At 47.9% G+C, this 17,504-nt stretch overlaps 1 protein-coding gene across 1 annotated transcript; it reads right to left on the reverse strand.

Moving 5' to 3' along the window:
• Positions 1-404: 404 nt before the first annotated feature.
• On the reverse strand, positions 405-17,046 carry caprin2 (caprin family member 2). Its single transcript, XM_055225693.1, has 21 exons — positions 16,890-17,046; positions 15,359-15,589; positions 14,541-14,603; positions 13,658-13,744; positions 12,895-13,124; positions 12,325-12,407; positions 10,934-11,131; positions 10,795-10,820; positions 9,511-9,690; positions 8,310-8,351; positions 7,390-7,506; positions 6,763-6,847; positions 6,451-6,491; positions 5,862-5,948; positions 4,927-5,037; positions 4,155-4,278; positions 3,259-3,336; positions 2,824-2,873; positions 2,078-2,117; positions 1,340-1,439; positions 405-956 (listed from the first exon to the last, which is right to left on the reverse strand). The coding sequence occupies exons 2-21, from the start codon at positions 15,560-15,562 to the stop codon at positions 437-439; spliced, it is 2,466 nt and encodes an 821-aa protein (XP_055081668.1). The 5' UTR covers positions 15,563-15,589; positions 16,890-17,046; the 3' UTR covers positions 405-436.
• Between the last annotated feature and the right edge of the window lie 458 nt (positions 17,047-17,504).

The following is a 17,504-nucleotide window of genomic DNA, read 5'->3' on the forward strand; positions in this document are numbered from 1 at the left end:
CAGATTTACACTTGGACTTTTGATAGTTTGACAAATGAAACAAAAAAACTAAACACGTTCTGTATTAAGGATTTTCTTTCAAACCATTTCCTGAGTTTAAATGTCATATGTTGGTTGTATTTCATAGCGGTTTTGCAGGAAATTTGTGTTTATGACAAAATAAGGAGAAACAAAGTGAGAGTTTGTTCGCCAACGTTTAGTCCGTGTTGTTTTTAGACTCTGGGGGGCGCTGTAGTCCGTTTTATTAATGAGAAACGCTGTAATTAAAACTTTATAACTCAAAAGGTTTAGTAGAAATTGAGGTAGTTATCGACCAAGTGCTGTGCTAGCTTCCAGATCCACGCTAGCTTCCAGATCCATGCTAGCTTCCACATCCATGCTAGCTTTCCCGTAGCGTTCTTAAACACAGAGCAGAAGCTGAAGACGTGCGCCACCTTCAGTCCGGGTAGAGCAGGAACCCGGAGAAGGTGCTGTACTTCCAAGTGCTCCCGTAGATGGCGCCGCGGTGCAGTCGGAGCCACACCTGGTCGCCCTGGTACAGCGGCAGAATGGCGTGGTTGCTGGCGGTTTCGTGGTCGGGCGCGCCGTCGTTGGCGTAGGCGGACACCATCACCTCCTGGTTCCTCATGAGGTTGACGTAGAGCGGCACGTTTATGGCCAGTTTGAGGATGTGGAACAGGAAGACGTAGGTGCCGGGGGCGGGGCAGGTGAAGCGCCCGATGTGGGGGTCGTAGACGTCGCCGTGGTTACTGTGCAGCTGGTCGAACACGATGGGCTGGTCCAGGTTGCCCGGGGCGAAGTTGGCGGTGCGAGAGGCGGAGAAGGCGACGCGCAGAGGCTGAGGGGGCAGAGGGTACAGGGGCAGGACGGGTGCGGAGAGGGCGGAGTCGGGGGCGGGCAGGTGAGGCAGGACAGGTGCAGTGGCGGCGGGCAGGAGCGAGGCGTCTGAACCGGAGCTGCAGAGAGAAAACACAGCGGGTTTACATTTTTACATCAGTTTGATTCATTCGAGCCGCTCCACCCGTGTTAAATATTATTGATACTTTGCAGTGACGTCACCCTGGGGGAGTACTGCGTGCGCGTCTTTGGCAGAATGTTCAGCAGTTGCCGTGGAGACACAACGCACACATTAGATTTAAAGAGTCTGAACAGTCCGAGCTCATGGTCCTGTTCAGAGTTTGATTTTACACAAAAAGGTGAAAGTGACCAACTGAAAAACTGTTGGCTAATGCTAATGCTAATGCTAATGCTAACTAGCGTGTGACTGATGGTATTTAAGAGGGACTCGTTTAACAGCAGTAATTCCAGTCCAGTAGAATGCTGTGATGTCGTGCGTTACCTGTGCAGAGTGGACACTGTGAGCGACTCCCCCTGACCAGAGTCCAGGGCGAAGGTCGATCTCTCCGGACTGTGGCCCAGAGACGAGTCGCTCCAGGCGGCTGCAGACGCCACGGACACGCCCAGACAACAGAAGAAGAAGAAGAAGAAAGGAGGTGATTATTCAAGTTTAGTTTGTATCAGTGTTTTCAGTCTCTGAACAACGGCAGACGACGCTCCAACCACAGACTGTAAAGAGGACACCAGTGCACACAGACACTGAGGGGAGGAGGGTTAAGTGTCTTGCCCAAGGACACAACGGCTGAAAATGCTGGTGCAATTCCAGCTCCTACACACGGAGCTGACGACATGATAAACTTCACTGAGGACACTTCAGCTTTTAGAAAAGTACAAGTCTGTGTGTGTCGAGGCTAATGCTAGTGCTAATGCTAGTGCTAATGCAAAGGCTAATGCTAGTGCTAATGCTAACTTCTGAGCCTAATAAATATTTAAATAACTATAATTATAAACTGAAATAATCTACAAAAAACTGGGTCTTTATTACAAATGTAATTGTGAAAAACCTCAGACGTTACATCAGAGCAGAAATGTGTCCGATTTATCCCGCTGTGCACAGAGCAAACTGCTACGCACTGTATGGTTTGTCTTTAGTTTAGGCAAGAAAGTTGTACAGTTTAACTCTGGATCCACTGTGTGCGTGACATTTTTTAAAATCTTTAAATAAATGGCTGGTCGTTACCGCTGTTGTCGTGTCCAGATCCTCTGTAGTTCTGCTCGTCCTGAAACAAACGTACAACAAGAAGAAACAGAATCTTAAGAGCAGAATTATCCCAACACCACACAGGGAAATGCAGAGAGGGGCACAGACTTGTATAAAGTTGGTCCTCATTTTAAAAATACAGATTATTGTGAAGTTTTAATGACATTTTCTTCTGTAAAAGCTCAAAAGACTAAACCTAAAATGTGAAAGAGCTGCTTCAGTTTAAGAATAATTATAAAAGTCGACAACTCCATTTCATTTTCTTGTTTCAGACCCACAGGTGGACCACAGGTGGACCCTGCAGACACACTCCTGTTCATCACTGACAGACTTTAGATCAGACACCACTCCCCCTGCTCCAGAGTGAGACTGTCGTGTTCACACTGACCCATCGACCTGAGGCAGTGTGAAAACATCTGTGTCGATTCATTTTTGTGAGGCTGAAATGTCGTTTATCTCCTTCTGTCGCTAGCTAACATGCTAGCTAACATGCTAGCTAAGGTCTGCACAGTCACAGCAACAATTTCTACTTTCCATTTTGGAGTATAAAAGATAATTTGATCTTGCATTTTCCTGTTGTTTTTATGGCTCAGACGTCCAGTTCCACAGTGAGTCTTTAGCCTGGTTCACTGAGCTCTGTGTGTCAGTGTGTGGTGAGCCCAGTGCAGAGAAGTGTCTTGCTCAAGGACACACACAGCACATTCTTCAGGTGTGGATTCACTTACCCCGGGAGCGTAGAAGTGTCCAGGGTCTCTGAGGTGAGACTGTGGAGTCCCTGAAACAAACACGGCAGGAAAATACCAATATTCAGACAAACATCGTGTCCGTGTTAGATGTGACTTTTTTTTTTTATGATTATGTTTGTGTGCAAAGTTTAATTTTAGACACATCCAGAAGAAGTGACAAAAAGAATGAAATCTGACCTGACAATCACATTTCAGACATGTTTGTACAGAGCAGAGATTACACACACACACACACACACACACACTCGCTCTGGATTGGCTCTTTCGTTGCCATGGAAACTCTCCCTGCTCCAAAAAAAAAAAAAAAAATCTGTGCGAACTCCGCTCTTGGCTTTCGTGCAAATGAGCACAGCCCGATGAAAACGCCGCCGCCACATTCACTTCACGTTCCAGATCTCACACTGCGTCGCCTACCTCTCGCAGGTCGCTGGTAGGGGGCGGGTCTTCCTCCTGATTGGCTGGGAGACAGGAAGCTGGTGCTGTAGTCATACACTGGACAGAACGTATACAAGACGAATCGTTAAATCCGACGCTACAAATGTCCACACCCCTCCCCCTAAACCCTCCTCCCCGCAGTCATGGCTGGCCGCTCTCGTGGCTGACTAGCGCACACACTGAGCAGTTATCTTACACATTTTGGGATTTTGACCAACTCTGAAGTGCAGCTCAAAAGGACAGAAGCTAAGGACGACTGGACTGTGTGATGTGTCCAGTTTATTCTGTGTCCATGGCGATAACCAGCTCTGAACAAATATTTAACAGTAAAAATAAAATAAAATAAAATAGAAGTATATTTGTGCTACAAGTTTGATCAAACAAAAAGTAAAGTTCCAAATCTGAAAATGGACACGTCTCCATCCGGTCTGAAAACGAAGGAACTAAATACTGCCCCAAGTGGAGAATAAAGAGAATAGTGTGGTTTTTGTCCGAGGAAGGAGAAAAGTGCACTTTGAATGAGAACTTATGCCATGTTTGATTAATCTAGCGTTCTCTCCCAGGCCCTATTCAAATGCTCCTTACGTTTAAGCTGTACGAGCCTGTACAAAGCTCCGCCCACATGCCTACGTCACCCCTGAGCCCACACAGCCATTTTCCATAAACAGAGATGAGATTAGCGGGATGCACACTCATTATGTTGTGACGTCTCTCTGAAGGGGGTGTGACTTAGCACGGGGAGCAAAAGGAGAGGGACTCAGGGCGAAACTGAACCAAACTAATGAAACACTTTAACACGTGTAAAATGTACAGCGTGATCTAAATATGCTGCGTGTTGTGTAAATATCTTTAAACGTTGCGGCGTGTTGTAGTACCCATGTCGTCCTCTGGGGGGGCGAACTCCGGGGGGGTCTGTGTGCTGATGCTGCTCACGCCGACGAGCTCCGACACCACTTTGGAGAAGTCTGTAGAGGGCAGTGTGGGGTTCACCTTAAACACCTGCAGAACGACGCACAACTCAGGCACAGAGCGACACAACTGACACAGAGCGACACAACTGACACAGAGCGACACAACTGAACGCACACGTGTGACAGACATGAGGACGGACACACACTGTAAACCGCTAAAGCGCTCGCCACCGCATTGTAAAACAGGAAGTGATCATGGCGCACTTCCTGCTCCATCGACTCTGGCTCTCAGTTCTTTCTGTGTATAAACTCTGTCCCCTCTCTGTCCCCTCTCTGTCCCCTCTCTGTCCCCTCTCTGTCCCCTCTCTGTCCTCTCTCTGTCCTCTCTCTGTCCTCTCTCTGTCCTCTCTCTGTCCTCTCTCTGTCCTCTCTCTGTCCTCTCTCTGTCCTCTCTCTGTCCTCTCTCTGTCCTCTCTCTGTCCTCTCTCTGTCCTCTCTCTGTCCTCTCTCTGTCCTCTCTCTGTCTCTTCAGACTCATTCTGGTCTTAAATGTTCGTATTAACCCTCTACATGATCCTGGGGTTTTTATTTCACTTTTGTGTCTGTAAATCAAGATCTGAACATTAATAACAGACAAATGTAAAACTGTGGGAGATTCACCGTTTAAACCTCCAGACTTTGAATCACGTCTTTTTGGTTTAAAATGGACTCGGCGCGCGGTCGGGTCCGGACTCACCGTGTGCATGTTGAAGTGTGCAGAGGGGATGGGCCTCCTGGAGGGGGGAGTGGTGAAGTGATGAGGGGAGGAGGAGGAGGGTGGAGGCCTCACGGACACCAGCGCAGGGCTCTGAGGAAAACATCAGGGAAAAAGGAGAAATAATAAATTGTATCTATAAGTCACTTTCACAACATGAGGAAACAGAACAAGATAAAAACATTAAAACAGGAGGAAAAAACACATCAGGTTTGAAGCGAGTTGTGATGCGGAGGGAGGAGCAGAGCGACAGAAGGCTCTGACCTCCAGGGCGACGAGGCTGACAGAGGAGGAGGAGGAGAGAAAGAGGAGGAGAGGGGTCAGAAACCTGGAGAAAGGAGGAGGGGGAGGAGGAGGAGAACGCCTTCGACCCAGAGTCCTGCAGAGAAACAACAACCAGGACGAGACTGAAGTCGGTGCAGTTGACGCGGCTCCTCGTCTCCTCATGTCAGTGACTGTTAGAGTATCAGAGTATCAGAGTATCAGAGTATCAGAGTATCAGAGTACTCATCTGCTCCTCCAGTCGTTGGGTCTTTAGTTCTCTATTTTGAAAGATCAGTTTAAAATTGCCGGTTTGACAGTTTGGACGACTGTTAAAATCTTAAATATAATGATCTTATTACAAATTGTACATTTTTTCCAGTTTTCCATTTTTTTAGTTTTCAAATTTTCCTTGGAAATGACGACATGGAGCAGGGGGAATGTTCGGACACAGAGTTTGGATTGGTTGGATCGACTCAGGATCGATTGCTTAGGCCTGAGCATCTTTGACGTTTGAATCTGAGTCTGAAAATCCACGTGCTGAATATTTAAAAGTTGAAAATGTGTTTCCTGCTTAAAATTCAGAAAAAAACAAATTCAAACTTGTTTTTTTCAGAGTTAAACCGAATTTAAAAGTCAAACTGATCAAATCTGACCTGAGGCTCGGGCAGCTGCAGCTCCGGGCTCGGCTCTGAGGAGGTCAGGACTTTAGGCTCCAGGCGCCGAGGAGGAAGAGGAGTGGACTGAGGAAGAGGAGGAGGTAGACCGATATCACACAAACTGTTCTAATGCTGTTACCTCCTCACAAACAGACCTGGAGTTGTGTTTTGTTTCATTCACATGTTTGAGTCACTTTATTATTAGTCTGTTACATCTACAAAGATCAAACTGCGACGTTCCACCTTGTGATGTCATCAAGTGGTAGTTTTTCCAAGTGAACTCCTCCTTTTACCTTCAGTTCAGTCGAGATAAGAGACAACTCCAGGACTGAAATGATCCAAATGATTCTAGAAATGAAGGTGTGTGGAGTTTAAAAACACAGTGGAGCACTTCCTGTATCACCACATGATGACATCACAAGGTGGAACAGAGCGTTTTCAGTTTGAGAGAAGAACTCAGCCTAAATCTGCAGGTTTGTTTGTGTTAGACATGTGAGAATGAAACAAAAACACAACTCCAGGTCTGTGTGTGACGAGGAAACAGAGAAAAGTGACGTGGAGCTTTAAGGCGGAGGCGGAGTCTTACGTGCAGCGTCTTTGACAGGGGGCTCCTGGGGTCTCCATGAGCTGAGGGACAGAACATACACCTGGGTTAGAGGGAGGAGAGACGCAAAGAAGGAGAGGAGGAGGAGGAGAGACGCAAAGAAGGAGAGGAGGAGGAGAAGAGGAGAGACGCAAAGAAGGAGAGGAGGAGAGACCCAAAGAAGGAGAGGAGGAGGAGAAGAGAAGGAGAGACCCAGAGGAAGTGAGGAAGAGAAGAGAAGTTTAGAAGAGGAGAGAGGGGGAGACCCAGAGAAGAGGAGGAGACGCAAAGAAGGAGAGGGGGAGGAGGAGATACCCAGGGGGGAGGGGCCTCCGGAGGCTCGTCTCCTCAGTCTGTGGGGGGGTCTGGAGGGGGAGGAGTCACCGTCCAGCACAGAGTCCTGGACAAACACAAGAGAGACACAGGAGAGACACAAGAGAGACACGAGAGAGACACGAGAGAGACACGAGAGAGACACGAGAGAGACACGAGAGACACAAGAGACACAAGAGACACAAGAGACACACCAGAGACACACCAGAGACACAACAGACACAACAGAGACACAACAGAGACACGAGAGAGACACGAGAGAGACACAAGAGAGACACAACAGAGACACAACAGAGACACAACAGAGACACAACAGAGACACAACAGAGACACAACAGAGACACAACAGAGACACAACAGAGACACAACAGAGACACAACAGAGACACAACAGAGACACAACAGAGACACAACAGAGACACAACAGAGACACAGAGACCTCCACGACGTCAGAGACACAAAGAAACATTTTTCTAATTTTGGAACAGAAGACGAAGTACAACATTTAAACTGAACAGCTCAGTGTCTAAAGAGTTTTTATTTTCACCGTGGGGTCAGTGCTGGAGTGGGAGGAGTGGGTGGAGGAGTGGGAGTGGGAGGAGGAGCTGACCTGCATGAAGGTGAAGGTGAAGGCTCCGTGGGTGAGGCTCAGCAGCTCCTCCAGCCTCTGTCTGCGCAGCTCTGAGTCTGTGGGCAGAGACAGCACCTCCATCTGGAGATCCACCGCCTGCAGAGAGGAGGAGAGAGGAGAGAGAGGAGGAGAGAGCACCTCCATCTGGAGATCCACCGCCTGCAGAGAGGAGGAGAGAGAGGAGGAGACAGCACCTCCATCTGGAGATCCACCGCCTGCAGAGAGGAGGAGAAAGAGGAGGAGAGAGAGGAGGAGACAGCACCTCCATCTGGAGATCCACCGCCTGCAGAGAGGAGGAGAGAGGAGAGAGAGGAGGAGAGAGCACCTCCATCTGGAGATCCACCGCCTGCAGAGAGGAGGAGACAGCACCTCCATCTGGAGATCCACCGCCTGCAGAGAGGAGGAGAGAGGAGGAGAGAGCAGAGAGGAGGAGGCGAGAGAGGAGAGAAGAGGAGGAGACAGCACCTCCATCTGGAGATCCACCGCCTGCAGAGAGGAGGAGAGAGGAGGAGAGAGAGGAGGAGACAGCACCTCCATCTGGAGATCCACCGCCTGCAGAGAGGAGGAGACAGCACCTCCATCTGGAGATCCACCGCCTGCAGAGAGGAGGAGACAGCACCTCCATCTGGAGATCCACCGCCTGCAGAGAGGAGGAGAGAGGAGGAGAGAGCAGAGAGGAGGAGAGAGCAGAGAGGAGGAGGCGAGAGAGGAGAGAAGAGGAGGAGACAGCACCTCCATCTGGAGATCCACCGCATGCAGAGAGGAGGAGAAACAGACAGGGAAGAGGGGGGAAGCGAAGGGAGAAGGAGAAAAGGAAGAGAGATAGGAGGAGAGAGGTGGAGAGGACAGAGAGGAGAGAGGAGGATAGAGAGGGGGATGGAGAGGAGGAGAGAACTCACTGATGTGGAGTGCTCTTCTCTCCGGGGCTTCTTCTCCTTCTTCTGTAAAAGAGTTTAGAATTAAGAATGCCCTCTCCCCCTCTCTCCTCCTCCTCCTCCTCACCCGTTTGCCCTCTCCCCCTCTCCTCCTCCTCACCCGTTTGCCCTCCCTCTCTCCTCCTCACCCGTTTGCCCTCCCCCTCCCTCCCTCTCTCCTCCTCCTCCGTTTGCCCTCCCTTTCTCCTCCTCCTCACCCGTTTGCCCTCCCCCTCCCTCCCTCTCTCCTCCTCCTCCTCCGTTTGCCCTCCCCCTCTCTCCTTCTCCTCACCCGTTTGCCCTCCCCCTCTCTCCTCCTCCTCACCCGTTTGCCCTCCCCCCCTCTCTCCTCCTCCTCCTCCGTTTGCCCTCCCCCTCTCCTCCTCCTCACCCGTTTGCCCTCCCCCTCTCTCCCCCTCTCTCCTCCTCCTCACCCGCTTGCCCTCCTCCTCTCTCCTCCTCCTCACCCGTTTGCCCTCCCCCTCTCTCCCTCTCTCCTCCTCCTCACCCGTTTGCCCTCCCCCTCTCTCCCTCTCTCCTCCTCCTCACCCGTTTGCCCTCCCCCTCTCCCCCTCTCTCCTCCTCCTCCTCACCCGTTTGCCCGCCCCCTCTCTCCCTCTCTCCTCCTCCTCCTCACCCGTTTGCCCTCCCCCTCTCTCCCTCTCTCCTCCTCCTCACCCGTTTGCCCTCCCCCTCTCTCCTCCTCCTCCTCCTCCTCCTCACCCGTTTGCCCTCCCCCTCTCTCCCTCTCTCCTCCTCCTCACCCGTTTGCCCTCTCCCTCTCTCCTCCTCCTCCTCCTCACCCGTTTGCCCTCCTCCCCCTCTCCTCCTCCTCACCCGTTTGCCCTCCTCCCCCTCCTCACCCGTTTGCCCTCCCCCTCTCTCCTCCTCCTCACCCGTTTGCCCTCCCCCTCTCTCCTCCTCCTCCTCCTCCTCCTCCTCACCCGTTTGCCCTCCTCCCCCTCTCCTCCTCCTCACCCGTTTGCCCTCCTCCCCCTCCTCACCCGTTTGCCCTCCCCCTCTCTCCTCCTCCTCCTCACCCATTTGCCCTCCTCCTCTCTCCTCCTCCTCACCCGTTTGCCCTCCCCCTCTCTCCTCCCCCTCCTCACCCGTTTGCCCTCCCTCTCTCCTCCTCCTCACCCGCTTGCCCTCCCCCTCTCTCCTCCCCCTCTCTCCCCCTCCTCACCCGTTTGCCCTCCCCCTCTCTCTTCTCCTGGCTCTTGGGCACCAGGGCGGCTCCTCCTCTCCAGCTCTTCCCCAGGTCCGGTGCCTCGTGTTGGGCCGGTGAGTCCCACTGATCCGGAGGCTCTCGGTCCGGCCCAAAGTCCGAGTCCCAGGTCTGGACCAGGACCGAGTCCGGAACCAACTGGGATTCAACAAAAAAACAAAGACGAGTCACACGGTTCAGACGAGAAACGGAAGAAGAAGAAGAAGTAAAAGTAGTAGTAAAAGAAGTAGATGAAAAAGTAGAAGAAGAAGTAGAAGAACCACATGAAGCTCATCGAGGCCGAGCAGATACAGCGCCCCATAGCAACACTGTCAATCAAACCTGTTGCTAAGGCTAATGCTAACGCTAACGCTAACAGGAGCGACGTCGGGGAAAGAAGGACCTGATTTGTCTGTTATTAATGTTCATATCTTGATTTACAGACACAATAGTGAAATAAAAACCCCAGGATCATGTAGAGGGTTAATACGAACATTTAAGACCAGAATGAGTCTGAAGCAGCAGAGACAGAGAGAGGACAGTTAAAAAAAAAAAAAAAACTCAAAATAACAAAAAAAAAAGAAAAAATACACAAATTATCAAAGAATAAAGTAAATAAAGTAAAAAAAAAAAAGAAAAAGAAAAAAAACTGAAAATCCAAAAAATCTAAATAACTCAAAAATAAATTTAAAAAATAATAATAATAAAATGAAACCCAGGATCATGTAGAGGGTTAATACGAACATTTAAGACCAAAATGAAAAGTCTGAAGCAGCAGAGACAGAGAGAGGACAGATTTCAAAATAAAATTAAAAAAACAACTCAAAATAACTAAAAAAAAAAAAGAAGAAAATAAACTAAAACCAAAACCCAACAACCTGAAAATAACAAAAAATAAATAAATTAAAATTAAAAAAAACCTCAAAATGACAAAAAAACTTTAAAAATTAAATAATCTCAAAATAACTCAAAAATTAACAAAATAAATAAAAATAAATAAATAAAAGAGGACACAGTTTATACACAGAAACTGAAAGATCGCCTCTCCACAGATCAGACCTGTAACTTGATCTGCTACGCTCCATAAAGATAAAGTTTAATGCCGTACTGTGAAACATTCAAGATAAAGAGACGTCACCTCTGAGGAGACGAGCGGCCGACTCCACCAAAAAACAATCTCCCAATGTACAAATTATTATTCCTAAATATTTTTTACATGTACAATTTTAAATAAACCATAAGAGTAAATATTTGTGGACTCACCCGTTTGGAGCTGGACTTGGATAAATCTACAAAAGGACGAAACTCGTGTTAAAACTATTTCACTCAGTCACTATGGAAACGGATCAGGTAAGACTCTGCAGAAGATCCGCTCTGGGTTTGAACATTTTGAACGTCTCACTGGTTTTGGAGTTTGCATCACTGGAGTCTCCGGGCTGAGCGGGTCGAGCGTCTCTGGGGTCTCTGGGGTCAGCGGGTCGTGCGTCTCTGGGGTCAGCGGGGTCAGCGGGGTCGGCGCCGCAGGACTCTGGCTCCGGAGGCAGAGAGTGGAAATATGGACTTTTCAACAGAACATCAAGCTCCTCCTTCAACACCTTAACTGTAAAACAAAACACTACATCAAACAAGGAAATAGGAACTCTGTGTGTCAGATGCCCTCCCTGTGTGTGTCAGATGCCCTCCCCCGTGTGTGTCAGATGCCCTCCCCGTGTGTGTGTCAGATGCCCTCCCCGTGTGTGTGTCAGATGCCCTCCCCGTGTGTGTGTCAGATGCCCTCCCCGTGTGTGTGTCAGATGCCCTCCCGTCTCTACATGGGTGTTTCTCTGTAGAGCTGCTGACCCTGGTGTAGTTTAGACCAGTGATTCTCAAACTTTAAGTACCACCAGGACTAAACCAGGACTACACCAGGACTAAACCAGGTCTACACCAGGACTACACCAGGTCTACACCAGGACTACACCAGGACTACACCAGGACTACACCAGGACTAAGCCAGGACTAAGCCAGGACTACGCCAGGACTAAGCCAGGACTAAGCCAGGACTAAGCCAGGACTAAACCAGGACTAAACCAGGACTAAACCAGGACTAAACCAGGAGCCTGACAACGGGAAGCTGAAACCCATGAACAGAGACGGGACTTTAAATAAAAAGGTTGTTGTTTTTTTTGCATTTGTTCTGCCAGCCACTCGTGTGAACTAATCTGAAATTTGTTGGTTTTTTGTTCATTTTCTGTGACTTTTTATAGTTATCAATACTTTGAGTTTTCAGATGATCTTGATACATTTTTGCTTGAGTTTGCAATCAAAATCCCAAAATGATTTAAAGAGCATGTGTCAGTCCGAGCTCATGGTGTTTAGAGTTTGATTTTACAAAAAAAAAAGGTGAAAGTGACAAACTGAAAAACTGCTGGCTAATGCTAATGCTAATGCTAATGACTGTAATGTTATTTTTAGATATATACTTGTTTAACAGCACAGATCAGTGGTCAGTTCTTTGTGGACAGAATGTGTTAAATTAAAGCTCAGATTAAAGTCTAACAGCGCTTCAGACAGAGCAGTGCCTACAGTTAGCATCACTGATTAACTGCATGACTATAACGGTTGTAAAAGTGACATTTGATGTGCATCTCTGCTCTAATTCACGTTTTATAGGCGTCTGACTCCGTGTAAAGTCATCGTCTCTTCACTCAGTTTCTTGCGCCCACTAACGGCTCTCTGTCCCTGACCCCTCGGCCTCGTTACACCGTCACCGTCCTGTGGGTTTAAATGTGATTTTTGGGGGGGGTCACTCACAGGTGGAGCCGACCACAGGTTTGTCCTTCGCGTCCAGCAGGTCCAGGTAGAGTCCGGCGGCCCGGTCCATCTGCTCGTCCAGACTAATGCACAAAACAGGACGAGGTCATTTAAACAGTTTGTGGTGTCCAAAGTCACTCCTCACTGACTTTATGCATCAGAACATCCTCATTACTCACCATGATGAGTTTATAAGCACTTTACACAACTCAGAGACCAGAGGAGCTTCAGATCAGACGTGTTCTACAAACTGTTCAGATGTTTCTCCATGTTCTGGTCGTTTCTTCTCGTTGAGCCTCTGACGTTGCATTTACCTCGGGGTGTCCTTACCTCGGGACCATCTTACCTCGGGACCATCTTACCTCGGGACGTCCTTACCTCGGGACGTCCTTACCTCGGGACGTCCTTACCTCGGGACGTCCTTACCTCGGGACGTCCTTACCTCGGGACGTCCTTACCTCGGGACGTCCTTACCTCGGGACGATCTTACCTCGGGACGTCCTTACCTCGGGACGATCTTACCTCGGGACGATCTTACCTCAGGACGATCTTACCTCGGGGTGTCCTTACCTCAGGGTGTAGTCCCGGGTCAGTCCCAGTAGAGGTCTCAGCTGGCTCAGTCTTTGCAGGGTTTGGACCGGGACTTTGGGGGCCTGGTTTAGTCCCGAGTCCAGACCCGGCGCACGGTCCAGTCTCTGAAGGACCTGCTGCAGCTGGAGGACCGAGGACAAACGGCCGCGCTCCACCTCCGACCTCAACATCTGCTCCTTTTTCACGGCCTTTTTCTGAGAGCGGAGCAGCTGCAGAGAGACGCCTGGTCTGTTATAATGTTCTCCTGCTGTAGTTCAACATAAAACCTCGTTCACTCTGGAGCAGAACTGTCCAAAGTGACCGCCCCGTTTGAGGCTCTGACCCCGGAGGGCACGAGCTCAGAGGGTCTGGGGCCGAGTCGGGTGAAAACAAAGACGCAAAAAGCAGAAAAGGAAAAATAATCTCACCAAACACTGACTTTTGTGATAAACTGCTGTGTTTCCAGTGACGTGACTTAAATATTGAGCTGATGTGTCGCAAATTTATAGATGAACAGCTTAAACGTGAAAAATCAAAGAGGTTAAATGCGGCGCGGAAGTAGCTTTGCGTTTACGCCGGTGCTAGCTTTAGCTTTAGCCTCGTCTCACAGCGTCACAAATGACTTTTATTAAGAAAAACATTTGTCCACAGACGCAGTGCCAGTGGAAAAGACACTACAGTCGGCTCGCTCTGCTCACATTAAAGTCTAACTGGAGCAGGTTCAGACAGAGCAGTGCCTCCAGTTAGAGTGAGATGTTCTTACGTTCTGTGTGAGAGAGTCCAGAGTCTGGTGCAGCTCCTGAGCCAAGGCCAAGTGATGGAGCACCTCCTCGTACTTCTCCACCGACGCCTTCACAAACACAACGCCAGGGTCACAAATATAAAAAGTTACTGCATAAACGTGTATTAAAGTAAACTGTACTTTTCAAGAGTACTTTTCTAGTAGAATACTTTTACTCTGGAGTTCTATATTTGGAAGTCCGACCGTCTTAGCAACCAAAGAGCCAATCAGGAGCGAGGCCCCTTTCTAAAATGAGTCTGAAGCAGCAGAGACAGAGAGAGGGGGGACAGTTTTCAAAATAAAATAAAAACAACTCAAAATAACAAAAAATAATTCAAGAAAATAAACTAAAACCAAAACCCAACAACCTGAAAATAACAAAAAATAAAATAAAATAAAGAAATAAAAATAAAGAAATAAATTTAAAAAAAACAAAAAAAAAAACACACTAAAAATGACAAAAAATAAAATAAAATAAACTAAAACCCAACAACCTGAAAATAACAAAAATAAAAAATAAATAAATAAAAAAAAATAACTTAAAAAAAAATAAATAAATAAATAAAAATGACAAAATAACTTAAAAAAAAACCCTTAAAAAATAATCTAAAAATAACTCAAAAATTAACCCCAGGATCATGTAGAGGGTTAATATGAACATTTAAGACCAAAATGAGTCTAGCAGCAGTTTTTCAAAAGAAAGTGAATTGGAGCCAGAGTCAGACGCACTCCCATGATCACTTCCTGTTTGGAGCGCGGCGGCTAGTAGGTTAGCTATGTCCACTTATATATACCGTCTATGTTCCCCCCGCAAATGTAAAAATTCAATACAAGAGCGCACCCTGCAGGAGGAGCTGAGCCTCACCATCTGGTCTTTGTTGAGCCGCTCGCCTCTCCGCAGCCGCAGCCTGTACTCGTCCAGTTTGATCTGAGACACAAGAGTTTCACTGTGAGCACAAACTTTAAAAGGTTAGAACGTCACTAAAACACAGTTCAGATCATCATGTTTAAGGTTTTATCAAAGCTAATTTTACTTCCTGGTTGAAAATGATGACATCACACTGTTACCTAGCAACATGTAGCCTGGTGGAGCCACATTCTGCGAACGTCTCACAGAAATTATGATTTGAGTTTCAGTTCACCAAGAAAGTTTATACATTTATTTTAATAAAACCCCTGGTAACATCAGATCAGAGCCTCCGTGTTCATCTGCTCGAGTTTTTCAGCCGTTAAATGTGTTAACACCAACGCTGGGCTCAGATTCCACTTAAAATAAACTTAAAGAGATCACACATTACATGGAGTTTGTCCCTGTGTGTTGCCGTAGCGACTCGAGTTTGAATCATCTGAGCATGTGCAGATCAAATTATGACGCAAATAGAAAATGACAAAAACAGTTCATTTTTGGCATTATTGTCCATCCTTAAACGGAGTAAATGTGGGTCAGGGTCCGGGGTCAGGGGCTAAAGTTCAGGGACTAAAGGTCAGGGGCTAGAGGTCAGGAGCTAAAGGTCAGGGGCTAAAGTAGTTTTGTGTTTATGTTGGCTTTGGCGTCGGGGGGGACACACACGTCGGGGACACACACACACACGTCGGGGGTCACACACATCGGGGGTCACACACGTCGGGGGTCACACACGTCGGGGGTCACACACGTCGGGGGTCGGGGGTAAACGCCGGTACCTTCTTCTTCTCCAGGTTGCGGACTTTGTGCTTGAGGCAGATGAGTCCGTTCTCGATGTAGTTCTCGTATCCGAGGTACGTGTCCGTGTGCTCCGCAGGTAACTCCGCCTTCGGACTGGTCATGTGACACTCCAGCAGGGTGCCGCCGCCGTTACAGGGGTCAGGGGGCGGGGCCAGGGTGAGGGAGGGGGACAGCTGCACCATGACGGCTCCCGAAGTCTGGCCTGTGCGCTGTGGAGAGAGAGGGGTCCATCAGGGGACAGCGACAAGACACTGACCCTCTGCAGGACGTCACACTGGGGGAGTTCTACATGTGCCTCTATGGTGCAATGTTCAGCAGTTACCATGGAGACACAATAGAGACATGGCTCAGGTCAACGCAGGTGTGTGATCATGTACAATAGTTTATCATGTGCAATGGGCAAGATGCAAGATACTATTTATTAATTAATTATTTATGGACAATATGCAAAATATACTCAAGAATTTTACCTTTGAGGGAACATGCATATTGTAGAATAGCACTATATAAGACGGGTTATTTAGCAATTTCACCTTGCACTTTATCCAAGTCTGTGATCTTGAGACTGACCATCTCTTTGTGTTTGTTTTATTGTCTCTGGTGGATTGTTTTTACTGTGTGTATTTGTTTTTACTGTGTGTATTTGTTTTATGATTACATCAACCTGTCTAGGCTACAATCTGACAACATATTTACATATCTTTTATGTGTTCATTAATGTGTTTTGTCCCTTTTTAAATAAATAAACGTTTTAGATGGTCTGAAACAGCACATTTTGAGGAGCCTGTGGTCAACACGAGCGTCACAAAAAGTCAACTCTTCCTGACCAGATTGTGTTAAATTAAAGCTCAGATTAAAGTCAAACTCAAGTAAAAGCCTCAGACAGAGCAGTGCCTAAGGTTAGCATCACACCCCCAGAGAAAGTTTATGACGTCAGCTGCAAAGGATCAATAAAAACTAGAAAATCGAGTATATAATGTTTTAAAAATCTGCTAAAACTGTCAGAGACATGTCCAGTGGAGTTCATTTTAAAGATGCATTGTGCGCCATCTGCTCGTCTCCATGGAGATGTCTTTGTTTAACTGGAATGTTCCACTGTGGCTTTAAACTTAATCTATCCCAAAGACAAAACAGGGACGATCCAAAGACATGGACCAAATCTGTTAAAGACCAGAGCACCAGGTGCATTCTGGGACATTTCTGAGTCAAAACATAAAGACTTTAAACAGCAGGTTAAAGCTTTAACACTGATAGTTCACTAAACCTGGGGCAGCTCTGCCTCAGGTCAAAGGTCACAGGTCACAGGTCAGACTCTCACAGAGGAAAGTGTCTTGCCCAAAGACACAACCACAGAGCCTCATATTTAGTATTTAGTGTTTTCAGTGAGATGTTTTACCGCAGGTTTAAGATAAAATGACAGACTCTTAATCAGGTCCAATGTGGCGCAGCCGCAGCAGCGGCGCAAACACGCGCCTTTCCCGCAGAGCACGCGCTAAACTAGTGTCCCACCTGCAGAGCGCGGGTCCCGGGGTCAGAGCGGACAGTGATGAGGTCAGTGATGAGGTCCACGCGCACGGTCCACACGAAGCTCTGAGGCCGTGAGACCGGGCGGCGCGAGACCTGCACGTTTTTATCACGTCACACACGCGCTGGGCACTTCCGGTGTGACACCTGTGCGCGTGCACAGCACCTGTACCGCGCCGCGTGCACGACATCCCCGCGTTATCCAGAGTATGTAAATAAAAGTACTCGAGTAAAAGTAACGTTACTTCAAAATGAGACTCAGGTCAAATCAACACCTGAACATCTGAACATCTCACCTGACCCTAGACCCTAGACACAGTAGTGCCTCGGTGTAGACATATCTGATCTTCTGATGCTGAGGTTCTGTGTTTACCTCCAAATAAAGTTATTATAATTCTGTTTCTGTGCATATGTTTATGTGATGATATTTCCTTTTAACAGTTTGTTTATAATGTGTTTCTCTCTAAAGAAACTCTAAAACAGGCCTCATTCAGATGCCCTCCCACTGACGACTGGACCCTAGATGCTCCTCCTGTGCCCTGAACCGGTTCTGTGGACCAAGACCCTCCCATCCTGGTTCAGTCCTGGTTTAGTTCTGCT

The sequence above is a fragment of the Periophthalmus magnuspinnatus genome, chromosome 12 (genome assembly GCF_009829125.3).
Source record: "Periophthalmus magnuspinnatus isolate fPerMag1 chromosome 12, fPerMag1.2.pri, whole genome shotgun sequence".
NCBI classification, from domain to species: Eukaryota; Metazoa; Chordata; class Actinopteri; order Gobiiformes; family Gobiidae; genus Periophthalmus; species Periophthalmus magnuspinnatus.